This window comes from Pezoporus flaviventris, unplaced genomic scaffold (genome assembly GCF_033815535.1).
Source record: "Pezoporus flaviventris isolate CSIRO_AGI_PZ_B2104156 unplaced genomic scaffold, CSIRO_AGI_Pfla_v1 ptg000131l, whole genome shotgun sequence".
In the NCBI taxonomy this organism is placed as follows: domain Eukaryota; kingdom Metazoa; phylum Chordata; class Aves; order Psittaciformes; family Psittacidae; genus Pezoporus; species Pezoporus flaviventris.
This window is the reverse complement of record NW_026892679.1, coordinates 927,768-945,630: the sequence shown is the minus strand read 5'-3', so window position 1 is coordinate 945,630 and position 17,863 is coordinate 927,768. Positions and strand designations below refer to the sequence as shown.

General features: G+C 40.4%; 1 protein-coding gene across 1 annotated transcript in view; it reads left to right on the top strand.

Moving 5' to 3' along the window:
• The window catches only part of XRCC4 (X-ray repair cross complementing 4), a 169,433-nt gene extending 153,732 nt beyond the window's left edge, over positions 1 to 15,701 (top strand). Inside the window, exon 7 of the mRNA XM_061478721.1 lies at positions 14,864 to 15,701. Coding sequence (XP_061334705.1) covers positions 14,864 to 14,972 — 109 coding nt within the window. The 3' untranslated portion in view covers positions 14,973 to 15,701. The remainder of the gene's footprint in view (positions 1 to 14,863) is intronic.
• The last annotated feature ends 2,162 nt before the right edge of the window (positions 15,702 to 17,863 follow it).

The window sequence follows — 17,863 nt, the reverse complement described above, 5'->3', positions numbered from 1 at the left end:
AGGTCCTTTCCAACCCTTACGATTCTATGATTCTATGATTCTATGACTTCATGCATCATTATTTGTCTCTATCTACTCAGTAGCTGCTCTGCAAGAGGTTCAACTCCAGTTCAGGTTCACTATTGACTGACAGTTGTTGTTTCACAGAATACCTTAAACACACAGGTAAAGTGATTACTGTCTTCTGTGAAAGGTCTGCATCCAGACATCTTTCAGTGTGATTTTGGCCATCACAGGAAGCTTCAGCTGAGGAGCTGAAGACTGAGTTGATGTATGGAGTTGAAGGAACATCTAGATGATGCTTAGTCAGATGGTTTCGTTTTAGTTTGTCCTGTAAGAATCAGGGATTTAGACTTGATGATCTTTATAGAGCCCTTCCAACTTGAGATATTCTATGATATTCTATGCCACCGTCCCTGCCATACTTTACTTTCATACAGATTGGACGTAGAATGCACCTTATTTTGGTAGTCGGATGTTTTTTATAAACACGAACTTGTGCAACTTGGAAGCATGTGTGTAGGGCATTAGCCTCAGTGCTAGTTTTGCAAGCAGCTGTAGGAAAGACTTTGGGCAGAATAATTTCTGCTGATAAACGGCAGTATTCAGGCTCAACCTAATGACTCATTATTCTGTTATATTATTTCATTGTTTCCTCCACAATGGAACATGTCTCTAGCCTAGAAAAACAGAAACAATTGATAAAATATAAATGAATGTGCTTCCCAGACCTCTGAAATTTCTCACACCCCACCGCACCAAGGCCCTCAAGGCCCTTGTCATATTTTTTCACTGGTAATATCCAAGACTGCAAGACAGACCCCTTCCTGAAAGACTGCTGTGACAAGACATACAATTTTATTGGTGCTTTGTATAGTGTTTTGGCATTCTGGTCTGTTTCCTTAGTCTCATTGCATTCTCAACAGATAAAACAGCTTTCAGTCTTTTTCTTCTAGAATAGAGAAAGCTTAAACTCTAAGGAACTATGTTAAGCTCGAAACTTGACAGTTTGACAGTACCAGGCCCTCACCATAATTGCTTTCATTGGTTCCCACCAGATTTAGAATCAGCTTTATTACTGTTGCCTGAATATCTTATTACAGTTAACAATACTGGGTATGAAAATGTAGAATGGATTCCTCATCTCATAGCAGCTGGTGGAAAGCTGGTTGAAAAATTATTTTAAAGGTTATGTTGGTTATTAAAACAACCACACAGTTAAACAGCCGTCTCAGTTTGCTGCTTTGTTACAAATATCTATCTTTCATCACGATTTTTGCAGGGATCAATTTAAATTATTTCATTAATTTTTCTTTAAAATGTCCTCATAATTTAAAAAAATGTGAATGGAATCAATATGTCAGCACCTATTAATTTCTGTATTGATTCTGTTGTATACTTTACATTAAGAGACATTTACAATGAATGCTATGTACCTGACAGAACAACGCAAAGGCAATTACATACAAAGTAAACACACAAATATCACCATCGAAACCTAACCAGTGAGTAGGATGTGCTTTGGGTTTGTTTCCTTGCTTCTGGTTTGTGTCAAAGAGCAATAGCACGCACAACCAGGACAATCTTGTTTGGGTTTTGTTCTGTCGTTAGTTGTAAAAGATTAAAAGCAATAAGATGGCCATACACTTTTGACTTCTGTCTTTCTTGTGAGTCCAGACATGTCCGTGGGAGGTGGGGGGAAGGCAATTAGGTTAAAAATACAGACCACTGACCTGCTGCTAAGTCTTGGGAGGCTGTTGTTGGTCTGTTATGTACAAAGAACCTATACAAAACAAAGCCAGTGGGAAACTCCCATCTTTTATGACCAGACCTATAATGTTTAACAGGCAAGAGTATATACATTAATGTACAATACAGTCAATTGTTACACTGCCTATTATTAGTAATAAAACTCTTTGGAAGATTCACTGAAGATTAGGAGGGCTGCATGCCAGCAATGTCATGGAGAGAATTGCAGCTCACCCTGCACTGTTCTGGCACAAGTGAATACAGGAACTTGTGGCCCCTGAGATGAGTCCTCAGACCCGAAGAGCTTTGGCAATCCCATGTGCAGTCACTTAAAAAGTCCAATGACTTAGCCTAACTCTGCTCTGAGAGAAGCTGATTTTATGAAAAGGAGAGCTATGCTTGAACAGAAAATCCAGGATTCAGACTGAATTCTGAAATACTCTTTGTTCTTTTTCCTAGTGACATCAGAAATGCTTTCTGCCTGCCAGATTTATTGGGAAGCTTTTCAAACAACCATATTTATTCAAAATATTGCTTGAAAAAATTGCTTTTTAAAAGACTAGGTTTTTTAAATTGTTTGCATCCCTTTGTACTATCTGAACTGTTCATTTTGAGCATGAGAATTTTTGCCAGGGCTGAGACAGTTACGTGCTGTGCTTCAAATGAGAACTCTTCTGCCTTGCTCTTTCACTATCCCTCTCTTTCTTTTGCAAAAATTCCTATTTCAGACAGAACCAAGATTCAAAACATTGAAACCATCACATTGTTAATTAACAGAAGGCAGTGACTTCTCTGCAGTGTTGGACTGTGAACCTACTATTGGCTCTTATTTTTTCCTTTGGAAACAGAAAATGGAGACGTCAGGCGAGGAGCTGTACTTGAAAAATGTGCATTACCCTTTTCCTGTTTCCCAGTACTGTAATGTGGATAAAATCAGACAGGTTTCTAATAAGTGGACCTGTTAGCAATAACCCAAGATGCAGGTGTAATTGCAATTTCCGTGATTCATCTGTATAGCACACTGGCTTGTTTCACACAGGCAGCATCTGTTTCACATGCACACCATGATTATTCTACTCTGATTGACATCCACCTTCTCTTAATAAAGTCCCACCTGTAAAGTGCTCCATTTTTTCTTAATGCATTTGTTAGATAAAGAAATCCTTTACAGCACTGTGCTGAAACTCAGAAAGCTATCTGAATTTGTCAGTGGTGCAGCACCAGCACAATTATGAATGCTCTCTGTGGATTAACTTAATAAAAATATGTGGTTTTAATGCTGATTTGAACCAGACCAAGTAGACTTTGGTGGAGGCACTTCAGATTTATATCAATATATCACAACATGAGATAAAATCTGGCTTAGGCTGTGGAACTGAAATGGCTTTCTAAAAAAAAATATTGTACATTGGTATCTTATCAATTTTGTCATGTTTTCTCCCCTTTTCATTGTATTCTATGTTTTCTGCTGTGTTTTTCCTATTTCAATGTATTACCCGTGGAGATCCTTGAAGATTTTGGGAACAACAGAAGTTTGTATGGGCTCAGGGGGTCACAGGACCATTTTGTGAAAAATAAATGTACTGAATGTTACTGAATACTCAAAAATTAACCCTGGCTCAGGAAGCCCCTGAGCTGCAAATAGTTGGGGGCTAGAAAAGCACTTGTGTTCTTCAGAGAACATCTGCTTTTGGGGAGTGTTGGACCCAAGGAAACCTGGTCCCATATTTTAGGCATCCGGTAAATTATCTTTCTCATTACCTGTTTAGACTGGCTGACATGGCCCTTTTCTTCATTACAGGAAGGCACTCATTTCAGCCCAGTGCAGGTCAGTGACCAAAATTGCTGATTGTTTTTTAGTTAGGCTTGCAAGTGAAGTAAAACTTGCAGGTGTCCATGCCTAGTGCCGAATAAGACAGGTACTGAGCAGGCTTGGATCTCTTTGGGTAAGGGTGGTGAGCACAGTGGAATGACAGCTTGTGTGACACCAGTATCACACATTCTAGTGCTTGCATTTGTGAGCCTGGTTAGTAGTCTTGATGAGCCTGATAGTCCAGCCTCAGGTGCCTGAAGTCTGTGCAAGACCACAATCATAATTTGCTGATTGACTAAGCATCTCTGAAAGGCTGGAGCCTGAGAAGAAACATCTTCTAGAGGAGCATGGGGTCCCTGAAACTGCACCTGTATTGGTGGAAATGTAGTAATCAGAAATTTCCATTTAAAATCAGGGTTGTTACTGTGTTTCAGCTTGCTGTGCTTGTTAACTTGTGTCTTGTCACTCCTGCCCACTGGGCATCTCAGTTTCTTTCTCAAAACCGAGATGGGTATCCTGCCAAAAAAGAGATCGGACTTGACTGGTGGCCATTGTGGGGTCCCCTCCCGTCCACCTTTGGGGACAGACCTACAGCAATTCCAGCACAGTCACAGCCGGTTGGAGTGTGACTGGTGCTAATTGACACCAATTAAGGCTTTGACCTTCATTACCATAATGCTGGGGGAGGTCCATGTGTGCATGAGTAAGCTGAGACTTGATCCTAATACAATATATAAGCAAACAGTCCTTCCAGAAAAGGAAATCTCTCAAACTTAATGGCTAAAGAAACTTTCTGTGAATTTAACCATTTATGAAAATAAAAAAAAAGTAGAGGGTCATTAGGAAGAAAAACCTGCTTTATGTAAGAATTTTTGTGAAAGCAACACACAAGGCCAGTTGCATCCTTTGGGCTAGTTGGGGTTTTGTTGGTTTTGGAGGTAGTACAGCCTTTCTTAAAAATCTTACAGTCTAGACTCTTTTTTCAGCATTTTTCCAACAAGTAGTGATGTGGCTATTTGGTCTGTTGTTACATGCTACTAGTAAAGTACTTACTGCAGATATTGGTGGTTAGGCAGACCCTGCAAGCGCAAATGGATGGAGACCAGTTTGGGTTTTGGAGGAGAAAATATTACTTTTGAAGCCCGCTATACAGGCTGTCTTATAGCAATTTCATCATGAGCTGCAGATGATTCCTGCTTCATATAATAATAGAAAACATAATTTGAAAGTGGCTTCTTTAATCCACCGAATAGGCATTTTGATCTCTGAAAGGAAGATTGTTAAAGCATCTCAATGACATGTCTGAAGTGAAGTATTATCAGAGTTAAGAAGTTCAGGAGGCAGAGCAGGCTCTTCAGCCCACATTCGCTTTGTGCACCCCAAAATAAGGAGTAGAGTTCGCTTTAGGAGGACAAAGCCAATGTCTGTTCTCTACCCTTGGTGAGCAGATGGGTAAGGTGTGATGGGTAAGGTATGATGAAAACAGAGAGGAGAAAAACTTCAATTTTATCCAGAAAACACTGTTTGTTTCAGTGTCCAGCTCTGTTCTGTCTCAGCAAACTCTACCTGTTTTTACTTTTTTCCTGATGTTTTCAAAGGTAGGCAAGATATGCTGTTGACCCTTCTGTTTTGTTTTGTTTTGGGTTTTGTGCTGCTGTTTGAACATGTTTCATCTCCCAGAGGTGTCACTAGGCAAGTATTTGATCTTAAATATCAAATATTTGATCTTATTTCAGAAAAGCATTGAACAAATCCATATTTGCAGCTGGGGGCGGGGCGACATGAGGAACATAGGAAAGGTTCAGTAGAAGTTAAGAGACAGCAGAAAGGAAAGCACAATTCTTGGTACTAAAACAATTTTATATACAATAGAGGGGAGGAGAAAGCTTGTTACACTTTATCTACTCCACCTTACTTGTAAATTGTAACCTGCTGTCAGTTTATTCAGTTCAGTGCTCCCAGATCTATAAAGAACTCCCTGCTGCTCTAAATGCATTGTGTCATTAGAAAATACGTATGTAAGTCATATCCACATATTGTACTGATCCAAAGTGTTTTTCTTGCAATAAGCTAATTAAAGTGAATGATCCAAAGCTACTGAGCAGATCTGTGGATAAACAAGTAATCTGGGCAATAATAGGTTTCTGCTGGTGCCCAGGTATATGTGTATAAATTCTTTAGTAAGGAGAAAAACTTTGGTTAATTCAGTCATAGGATGTTTCTAAAAGATCATTTTTAATATTACATTCATGGATTCTTCTATAGCCTTCTGAGAGGGGATACTTTTAGCCATACCTACTATTTTAGCCAAGGCATTAGGGAAAAATTCTTCCCTGTGAGGGTGGTGAGGCCCTGGTACAGGTTGCCCAGAGAAGCTGTGGCTGCCCCATCCCTGGCAGTGCTCAAGGCCAGGTTGGATGAGGCTTTGAGCAACCTGGTCTAGTGGAAGGTGTCCCTGCCTGTGGCAGGGGTTGGAACTGAGTGAGCTGTAAGGTCCATTCCAGTACAAAGCAGTCTGTGATTCTGTGATATCTGAGTACCCTGGTCTAGTATTAAGAATGAACTCTTCTTCATATGGGCACTGGACTAATCTATTTTTCTTTAAGAATAATATTAATTTTATCAACTTGTGAAGTTGTAGGTTGCAGGCTGAAACTGTAGTTCAGGAGGCTTTCACAGAATTACAGAACAGCAGGCTGCAAGGGACCTCAGTGGTCAACTGATCCAACCTTTCTTGGCAAAGCATAGAAATACAGAATCACAAGGAGGCTTTAAACTAGATGTGTTGAGGGAGGAGGGCATCATTCCATCCCAACACACCCAGTCAGTTGCCAGCACCTATAATAAATGCTCAGAACAATGTAGAGATATTCCAGACAGTCCAACCAATGAGCCGGTTTCATTTGTATAGATGCCTCTATACAAATGCCCATAACATGGGGAACAAACAAGAGGAATTAGAGATGTGTGCACGTCTACAGGGGTATGATGTAATAGGCATCACAGAAACATGGTGGGACGGCTCCTATGACTGGAGTGTTGGAATGGGAGGTTACAGGCTCTTTAGAAAAGACAGGTCTGGCAGGCAGGGAGGGGGAGTTGCCCTTTATGTTAGGGATAGGCTGGAGAGTATGGAACTCTGTCTGGGGACAGGTGAGCAGTCCACAGAGACTTTGTGGGTCAGGGTTAAAGGGAACATAGCTATGGGAGACATTACTGTGGGGATCTGTTACAGACTGCCTGATCAAGGAGAACATGCGGATGAAGCACTCCACAGACAGGTAGGAAAAGCCTCACGCTTGCAGGCTCTTGTTCTCATGGGTGACTTCAACCACCCTGACATCTGTTGGAAGGACGGTACGGCCCAGCACAAGCAATCCAGGAGGTTCCTCGATTGTGTAGAAGACAAATTCCTTCTGCAAGTAATAGGGGAGCTGACAAGGAGAGGTGCCATGCTTGACCTCGTGCCCACCAACAGGGAAGGGCTCGTTGGAAATGTGACGCTCCAGGGCAGCCTGGGATACAGCGATCATGAGATGGTCGAATTTGAGATCCTCAGGACAGTGAGAAGAGCGTGCAGCAAGCTCACTGCCCTGGACTTCAAAAGAGCAGACTTTGGCCTCTTCAGGAACCTGCTTCGGAAGGTTCCATGGGATATAGCCCTAGAGGGCAGGGAGGCCCAAGGCTGTTGGTTGATATTCAAGGATCACCTGCTACAAGCTCAGGAGTGTTGCATCCCAACCAGAAGGAAGTGCAGCAGGAGGGCTAGCAGACCTCCTTGGATGGATAAGGAGCTCCTGAGGAAAATTCAAATGAAAAAAGAGGCTTATAAAAGGTGGAAGCAAGGACAGATGGCCTGGGAAGAGCACAGGGATGTTGTCCGGGAAGCTAGGGACCAGGTTGGGAAAGCCAACCATATCCTGGGCTGCATCAAAAGGAGCGTGACCAGCAGGTCGAAGGAGGTGATCCTGCCCCTCTCCTCTGCTCTTGTGAGACCTCACTTGGAGTATTGCGTGCAGTTCTGGTGTCCTTAACATAAAAAGGACATGGAACTGTTGGAACAAGTCCAGAGGAGGGCCGCGAGGATGATCAGGGGGCTGGATCACCTCCCATGTGAAGATAGGCTGAGAAAGTTGGGGCTGTTCAGCTTTGAGAAGAGAAGGCTGTGTGGAGACCTCATAGCAGCCTTCCAGTATCTGAAGGGGGCCTATAGGGATGCTGGAGAGGGACTCTTCATTAGAGACTGTAGTGACAGGACAAGGGGTAACGGGTTAAAACTTAAACAGGGGAAGTTTAGATTGGATAGAAGGAGGATGTTCCTTTCTGTAAAGGTGGTGAGGCACTGGAATGGGTTGCCCAGGGAGGTTGTGAATACTCCATCCCTGGCAGTGTTCAAGACCAGGTTGGATGAGGCCTTGGGTGATATGGTTTCGTGTGAGGTGTCCCTGCCAATGTCAGGGGGGTTGGAATTTGATTATCTTAATGTCCTTTACAGACCTAACTATTCTATGATTCTAAGATGGTTTGGGTTTGAAGGAACCTTAAAGATCAACTGGTTCCAACCCCCTGCCATGGGCAGGGACACTTTCCACTAGACCAGGTTGATTTAGCATGACCTAGACTAGTTGTCCCAGCACCCTGTACAGCTGAATCTTAAAAGTATCCAGTGTTGGGGAATCCACCACTTCCCTCGGGAGACTATTCCGATGGCTGGTTGTTCTCTTGTGTCCAGTCTGAATCTCCACAGCAATAGCCTGTGCTCATCACCCCGCATCTTTTCCATGTGACTCCCTGTATAAACGGAGTCTCCGTCTTCTTTGTAGACACTCTTTGTAAGCACATGCTTAACTTTAGGCACGTGCTTAGCCCCTGTTGAAGTCATTAAGATTAAAACAGCCACTCAGAGCCTCAGTACTAGAAAAGGAGTGGAAAAGATGTGGAATATCTGAAGCACTATCTAAGTTTTAGGGTTGCTGGATTTTCCTCCAGTTAAATACTCTTATTTTTGTGATTTGATTCAACATATGTTTTTCAGATGGAAAACCTGTTTGTCCACCACTCCAGCCCATCCTCGTGGACAGCAGGTGGAGGAACATGAGGACACACATTTCCTGTGTGAAAAATTGGCTCAGGGATTTTTATTTGTCCCCTTAAGTCCCCGGCAACTGTTTATGATTACCTGGAGGGGATAAGAAAGGGTTAGGGAGAGAAAGCAGCTTCAAGGTTTGACAGCCTAGAAAATGCTTATGACACAATTTAGCCGCTGCTGGTGTTTTGTAAATGTATATGTGATAAATAGCACTTAATGACTATGAGAAATGACTTCTAGTATTTGCTAATAAATTTGCAATGTACTAGATTTATGAAAGACCCTGACAAAATTCTTAAACAAACTTAAGTTTTCCTTACTATATACTCCTGTAGTTACAATTATGAGATTTGGGTTTTTTTCCCAGTGAAGGCAGTGGTGCTAGTATGTTCCTCAAGGTGAATGTGGTCTAGTTTATTTAAGAAAGAAAGAGTTTAAGTGGAAATGAGCCACAGAAATGTGTGCCACTTCTCTAAAACAAACATGGTTTAAGCTTTTTCTTAGAAGTCACATCTATTACTATGTTTTCAAGTAGATCTTTGTTAGTAAGCATATGCAGGTGTGTTTGATCAGATTAAAAGATCCATAACTATATTTATATTGCTAAACCTATGTTCTTTTTAAACAAGGTCATGCATCTATGCCAACTGAAGTTAATTGGGAATTTGCAACTGAACAGATACAAGTGCCTAAAAAAGTAGTGTCACCATTGTTCATCTGCATGGCGTGTGGCCTGTAAAGCCATTTTGGACGTAACATATGGTTTCTGAGGATCTCTAGGCCATTTATTTCATAGGACTAAATAAACTGGCTGAGTAATTAATAATATTGAGAATTGATCTAGACCAGTCATTGGAAGTTGTAACGATTTTGAAACTTAGATCAGTAAGAGATGTATGAGAATCTTTTCAGGGTAGGAGATTTGTTTGTAATTTTGTTCTTGCTGCAATGACTTTGTCAATGTTTGTGATATTTAAGGGATTCCAAGTTCGCTTTTCTTCCTCCAAAGGATTCCAGGGACATGTGAAGAAAAAACCAAACCATTTATATAGGCACAAATCAAAATTATCCACCATTTGATAGTTTCTGGTTCTAGAAAACAAAGAGTGGCGCTTGCAAGAGCTTAAGACGGTGTTTAGCAGTTGTCCTGTGTTTTGAAGTTTTGCTTTAGGTTTTGTTTATTGAGGGAATTCCAGACTTACCTTACTACACAGTGACTGGAATGAATGCAGGTGCAGTTGCAGTTTGTCTTTCAGGCAGAGGCGGAAGCTTATTGAGGAACATCGATTCCCTGGATGAATATTAAATTTGTTTTGCTGCACTGAAAATATTCTTCATTAAGTGAGTAATTGAACAAACTTACTATTATTAATAATAGTTTATATTATTACATTATTATATTATAACAATCTATTATAAATTTATTAAAAGCAATATTAATAAAAATACAAACCTCATAATTTATTATTATATGGTTATCATCATCATTGCCTGTCTGCTGACTTTAACTGAGACTAGACTGTTTAGTATACTGCATGTAAGAAAATGCCACACATAGAAGGTTCTCTAGGAGGAATGGAGACAATAACCCTTAAGTGTTCTTTTTAGCTGTTTCTTGAGTATTTTTCTCTAGCCTCTGTGAGTTTGTGCTGGGGCCAGGTAAAACTTGGGCTCTGATTATATCTGACACCGCAGCATTTTTCACAGGTTGAAACTGGCCAATAAAATTTCAGTTTCTTCGCTAATAACAAAAGCGAGAGTCCATCAGCTGTAATTTCAGGCCATGAAGGTGATTGTATCCAGCAAGCTCTTCATGACTCACTGGGGCTTACATTTTGCAAGATCAATTAGAAATATATGTGTTTGTTTTCTTATTATTTCTAGGAATAAATGCCAGAGTAGACTGTATCTGGAAGCTGAATACTCATAATACTGCCAAAGCCTAAAGGCAGTTAATGAGTTTCAGTTTCCATTTGAAATGGAATTAAAATTTAAAATGCTTCTATAATTTACCATATATTGTAGTCATTGTAGCATATCAGTAAAGGGGAATAGCTTCATCTTTTTCATCACATGTAGTTTCAATTTAATCTACTTACAGTTTTAATATTAAACTTTAAAAACATCTGTCTGCACACAGTGCTCTAGATGCATCTATTCATGTAAGAGGCTTTTTCCCCTCCTCCATTACACAATTTCTTTTTCTTTTCATGGTTGAACTTCCTCCTTTTTGGCCAGGAGCCTTAGGCAGTCAGTGTGATGTCTCCCAAGAGCTCACACTGCAGGGCCTTGGTTATTCAAGGCCAAGGTTTTACATATAGCCATGAGCTTTACTCAAAGCTCTTTTCATAATCCTTCCTTAATAACCATGGCTGGTGAGTATCCCTCTTCTGAGTACTTTCTGTGAAAACAATGTTTATACAGCCAAGACAGCAGACTGATGATAAATCAAAGAATAGAAGTTTTTCTCTCAGGGTGGACTAAAAGTACTGTCTCTGGAGCACAAATGTTGCTCTGAGCTTTTGCCCTATCAGTCACAATGCAAGCGTTCATTAGTGTTTGAGATGCCTCACCTTTGTTTCTATGCCAATGCTCTAATAAATATGACTTCTCTGTTTATGAGCTGCTGCCGCCACCTATTTTTATGATACCAGCGAAAGTATATATCAGATTATATCCTCTGTTAATATCTACTCTGGTTATTAATGCCAAAAGCGAACCATTAAACCAAGCTAAGGAAAGAGAGACACACTGAGAGATTCAGCCTTTTCCTAAAACTCTCCTACACATTTTCTGGGAGAGCTGAAATCTCCTCTTTTAATAAAATGCCAGCTTTTGGTTGGAACTGCTTGTTTTAATTACTAAAAAAGTAAGGGGAATCATGCAATGGTCTAAGACACAAGGATGCCTCCTAGATTACTTAAGTTTCTTGTGAAACTTTTATAGCTATGTGAATTTACAAGAATATTTCTCTTTTCAAAGCTCATGAGAGTTGCTTGAGAACAAAAACTTGAGTAAAATTGTAACCACAGTGTGCTGGACTGGCCATGCAAGCATAGCTAAATGCAAGAACCTTTCGTATTTTTAGCAAATAGTACCTCAAGATGAGCAGTTGTGCTGATGTTGCAGCCTCTGACCTGATTTTCCTTCATCATGGCTACACCTTTTTTTGGTGTTTTTCACAGAATGCTAGACTGGTTTGGGTTGGAAGGGACCTTAAAGCTTATCCAGTTCCAGCCCTCTGCCATGAGCAGGGACACCTTCCACTAGACCAGGTTTCTCCAAGCCCCATCTAACCTGGCCTATTTGCCACTCAGAAGCTCTTCTTCATCATGTCATTTGTAGTAGTTGTATAGGAGCCTGTTTTCTATGTCATACTGCTTCACAAACATTATCTTGTGGAACAGGCTGTCTGTGGCAGCAGGAATAGTGTGCAGATGTTCTCTAGGATCTGTGTGAACTCGTCACGAGAAACAAAAAGGACTAGTCCATCCATCCTGCTTCAAAAGGAGGTGGTGTGTTTTCTCCCAAGCTATGCAAAGCCATCACCCTGCATGGTTTTGCATTTCTGCACTGTTGGTTAGTTAGGTAATAAAAGTGTTGCGTGTCTTCTGTTTCCTATGGCTCCTACTCAGCTGTGGAAAGAAATATCAAGTAATCTAACCACTTTCTTCCAAATCTCGGGCCAGAATCTCAGCTGGTGTAAGTCAGCAGAGTTCCACTGACATTATTAGTACTCCAGTGATTCACACCAGCTGTGGATCTGGTCTTCTGTGTCAATTTATGAAGGGAACTAAATGTCAGGAAATATGAAATGATTTCTTATATAGTCAGCAGTTCTCCAGATGTGTTAATGGAGTTTAAGTTTACCAAAAGGCAAGATTTTAAAAAGTGATACAACAGAAGAGTAAACTTTCAAGAAGAATGCCTTGCTTACAGACTTTTTGGCAAGAGAAGATATACAACTCACTGCAATTTAAGGAAATTAACTCAGTTGTGCATAAGAGTATGGTAATACAGCTTCAATGAGAATCCAAGATGCAAAATAATTGCACAGCACAAACCAAGCTGTTGGCATTTAGTGAATAATTGCCATGCAAACAGGAATCATCAAGTCTTAAAACCAAAATTAAGTTGCTTATGAACTTCGTTTAAAGAGATTAATGCTTCTACTTTGCAAGTATAGTTGGATTTACACACAGGCATTCTATTACAGCTTTTGGAGATTAAATGAGGACCATGTTATTACAAGAACACAGAAGCTTAATAGTTCAAACTGTGTAATGTTAAAACTCAACAGTGGTTTGGATTATAGATGTGATCTCATGTACAGTGTTGAAAATAGTTATTTTAGCCAATGAGGACTGTTGTTTTGAAATTGCTTAAGCACTGTCAGGCTTACTTTTCAAAATCAGAAAATGCTGGAATGCTTTAGATCAGCCTAGAAAAGGAAAAGAACACGTTCGATAATTAAACTCAAGTGTCACACTGTGTTGTTGTAGGCTACCTATATTTTAAAAAATAAAAAAAATTAGGGTACAAATAAGTTGATTGATTGCAAACAATCAGAACAGCATGGAGTGATATGATCTTGCTGAGCAGTCAGTGGCTAAGGGTTCTGTTCTGGCAGGTTTGTTGAGTGACTTCTGATGAGGCACACATCTGTCTCGATGTCACTGCATACCAAAAGGGAAAAAATGCTTGGACATAATTTATTCAGACCTGAAGGAAAGTGTTTTATAGGAGTTTACAGAAAAAGCTAGTTAGACTTCCAAAGAGAGTAATTCTCCTAATCTAAACACACTAGTAGTTTGAAAGTAAAGTGATTTCAGAACTGGAATAATATTAGATTGCTTTTGCATGCCTTATTGCAGCAAGGCCTCATATGGCAGCATTTGAGGGTAACACTTGCCATCACTTCTGTCTGTTTTTTCCCATCCTGGTGGCTGATGTATTTGCCTTGGCAATGTACTGATTTTTCACGTTCTGTCAGGATTACACCAGTGGATTATGCCTGGGCATGAAGCCATCAACCCTTAATGATACTCCAATCAGTCCAAAATCATATCATAGAATCCTATCATGGAATGGTTTGGGATGGAGGGGATCTTGAAGCTTATCAAGTTCCAACCCCCTGACACAGGCAGGGACACCTCCCACTAGACCAGGTTGCTCCAAGCCCTGTCCAACCTGGCCTTGAGCACTGCCAGGGATGGGGCAGCCACAGCTTCTCTGGGCAACCTGTGCCAGGGCCTCACCACCCTCATAGGGAAGAACTTCTGCCTAAGAGCTCATCTCAGCCTCCCCTCTGTCAGGTTAAAGCCATTCCCTGTTGCCCTAAAGGCTTCTGTCTGAAGCCCCTCTCCAGGTTTCTTGTAGGTCCCCTTGGAAGACCATTACAAGGTCTCTTCTGAGCCTTCTTTTCTCTAGGCTTGATGTCCTTCATGAGGACAGTCAAAGGAGTGCTAAACAGGACAAATTGATGTAATGTGGCATGTTATTCAATGTCATGGGTGTCTGATTCAGGCGTTTTCAGTTTCAGTTTTCAGGTAGGACTCTGTGGTGTCCAGCGATCTAAGGGCAAACCCGCACCCAAGCAATCCACATGTCAGTGAATTGCAAGTGTTCCTGTTTGCATACATTTATAGCAAATGTAAGCATTACACACGTACAGCGGAAGGCCAGGGATTTGAAAGTTCCCAAATACATGGACTCATGCCTTATGGAAGGATTTTTTTCATTTGCCTTTGTTTTCTTCTGCTCTACTTTGGAGAAAGGCTAGCATTTTACCTGTGAGGCAACTTAGCCTGATTCTTCAACATGCTTCCATGTCAAACCAATGGACAACAGATGCGTGCTTAGTGCCAGGAAAAAATAAAGAGACTCAGAGAGCATTATCCTCTGCAGTAACAGAAGAGCAGATCCTTTCCATGTTTTCTGCATTTGTTCTGCTCTCCCTAGCTCTCCATGTGTAAATTGTGGGTGAAATAGTAATTATCAAGGTCCAAAAAACTGTAACAAAATAGCTGAAACCCTGACACTTATAAGCTGAAGTTCATCTGTTTGTTTTACCATTGCCATCTCAGCAAGTAATCAGGTCTTACATAAAGCTCAAAATACACTATTAAATGGTTACCTTGGCACTGTGTATGTTGGAACTGTTTATATCTGTATCTAAATTTGTTTCAAATTTCTTTTCTTTATATTTCCAGACCTGTTCTGGCCTCACAGAAGACATTGGAGAAGCATTCCCTGGATACCATGTCTCTTGAAACACTGGAAAACACTTGTGAGCCAGAGGATCTATTTGATGACATATAGCTATGTGCTAGATGAGAAACTGGGAGACTGCTGCTTCTGATAGAGATAAGCTGTAAAACTAAAAGGATTTGTTATAGCCACTGAGCCAAAATCTTTACTCTGAGGTGGTATTCAATGACATATTGCTCTAATTCTCTTGTGTGGCACTTTTCCCCATTCTTCACTATGCTATTGTAGACCCTTGGTCTGCTAAACTTGATTTGTGATGGTCTGGAAATATGTTTAGCCTCTGTGTAGATCTTTTATCATGTGTATGCAGGGATAGGGAGCTCCATTTTTACTTCCTAACAGTCTCTGGCTGCTGATTGTATATAGGATCAAATGGTTTCAAGGTGTCCCTAGAGAATGTCAGATGTAAACAAGATGAAGGCTATCACTGTCCTTACCTAATACACTGCCCCTTTCTTGAGAATCTCAGCACAGATGTAGTCTAGCTAAATCATCTTCAACTTTGACTGAGATATAGCTTCCTAAACTGTGAGTTAGAATACCTTCTGTCTTGAAGTATCCAAAGAAATGTCCTTTCACTTTTTACTTGGATGTTCTCTGCCGCGTTATGCGTTGTAAGATATTCTTGCCTTTCACAGTAAAGTGCATATAAAGTCAATATTGACTGTGTTTCAACCTTCTGTAGAAACCCAGAAATAGAAAGCCTTTGCAATGGTAATTTTTGGTCTTTCATTATTTTTCTTGAAGTCATTTCTAAAAAAATAAAATGCATTCTAAAAACGCATCAATTTTGGTTTTATTTGCTTAGAAAGTCTGTGACTAAAGGGACTAGTTAGCAAAGTATGTTATTGCATGACCTTCTCCTGCCCAAAGCTGATGCATTCATTTAGAATTAAGGCTTCATCAAAGAAGAAATTAGACACATGTGTTTACTGTCAGCAGTCAAAATCAAGTGTACAGAACTAAGCAGGCATGTTGCCGTTTTTTAATTGCTTTGCGATCTTAATCAATTCTCATTTAAGGCAGAGGGATCCAGTTCTTCCATCTCAAAAAAGATGTCATTCAACAAGTGTTTTAAAGGCAGGAGTAATCCCATTAAAGTCAGCAGAACTATGTGACATAGTCCTGCTTCTGTGCTCCGTGGCTTGCAATGGTCCTTGGAAGCTAGCTGGTATTTTTGAAATGGTGGCTTATTTAGGCCCTGATTCTGCCAAAATTCAGTCCTGTATTTAACTAAAAGCATCCACATCAGTATTTTCAGAATCAGGGCCTCATTTAAGAACCTACACAAGGATCTGGGAATATTATATTTAAGCATTCCTTTCTGAAAAACATGGTCACAGCACTTTAAATTCACAAAGGGCTTTGGGACAATGTTATAAATCACACAGTGAAAATATGAATGACCAAAATATTTTCCTTGCTACAAAGGCTTTGTGCCTGAGAAATGACAGGACCACAAAAGACCTATTCATACACCCGTTCATAGACACTGCCTGATTTAAAATTTTCCAGTGCTGATCTGACAATGCATTCGGCAAAAGCTTGTATATAGTTTCAGTTTTAATGTGAAAATGTTTCATGACTTAACCCAAAATGCAAGAGCTTGGTTTAATTGTGCCTGGAGCAGAAAATGAAGGTAAATGGAGCTGAATATCCTGCAAAACTCTTGCTTTCAAGAAACTATTGGTTTCGGATAGTAGAATGTTATGTAAATAGGAAATATTACACACAGTTGCAGATGTAATAAAGTCTGTCAGAATATTTATTCTTTTCCCTTTTTTTGAGGTTTGTAGAATCAAACAAGGAGCTGAGCAGAAAATGACATGATGGCAGATACATACCTTCACTTGTGTGAGCTCACATTTGTCATCTAATTAGGGTAGCCATGGTGTGGAGCCAGTTTCCAGTCAGCTGAGACACAGAGTGTACACAGAGACTTCTCCTCTCCCCTCGAAGCCTCCTTACAATAGGTCAGTCTGCAAAACCATGTGAGAAGTTAGTGAATTGCTCCTTTATGGGTTTATGTGAGAAATTATTGCTTTTCTGCTGATAAAGTTCCATTTTCCAGTTGACTTTGAAGAGGAAATACCCACAGAAATGAGCACAAATTGTTTGTGATGGCTGAGGTAGTGTTGCAGTAGAACTTCCTTATAATGCATGTTCGTCCACAAGAAGTGGGGACACCTGCTTTATCCTCAAACTCATTCATCCCAGTGTACTGAAATGGAATACCCATGGTCTTCATTGATGAAGCCAAGTAAAATGTGTTTCAAACAAACCTGTGATGTTTGGAAAGAGAACTCAGTAGTAAGACCTCATGGCATAGAACATATTTCTTAGAAACCTAAGTTAATATGATACTCCGTGCTCTTTGATTTAGACTCTGAGAAAAGCTTGGATCTTTGCTATCCTTCCATGCCAATGGAGTTCTGGCTGCAGGGACTTTCCAAAGCTTGCAGAGGTTTCCCTTCAACTCAGCACTCAACAGACAGTGCTCTTATTCATGTACAGAGTATAATGTTCATCTACTTCACAGTGGCGTAACATCTAGTTTATGTTCACGCTGTGATACACCATAATCCTTGGATTCTTCTGTGCAGAGTTACTGGGAAGTCACTTGTTTTTCCATTCTGTGTTTGTGCAGCTGACTATTCCCATATGGGTTTAGTAACTGGCATTTAACCCTATGGACCTGCACCCCATTTTTGTACGAGTCCAGTGGTTTGTCAAGATGATTTTGAATGCTCCTTTCTCCTCAATTTGGTATTATGGGTGAACTTAGTAAGTTCTTCATTTCTAACATCCAGACCACTAATGAAAACACTGAACAGTTCTGGCCTTAAGCTTCACTCCATTCATTCTTCTGTTTAGTAGAGGTACTAAACTTTGACTTACTTTGTGAGCACAGTTTTCTAACTCACATTTTGGAAGACCACATT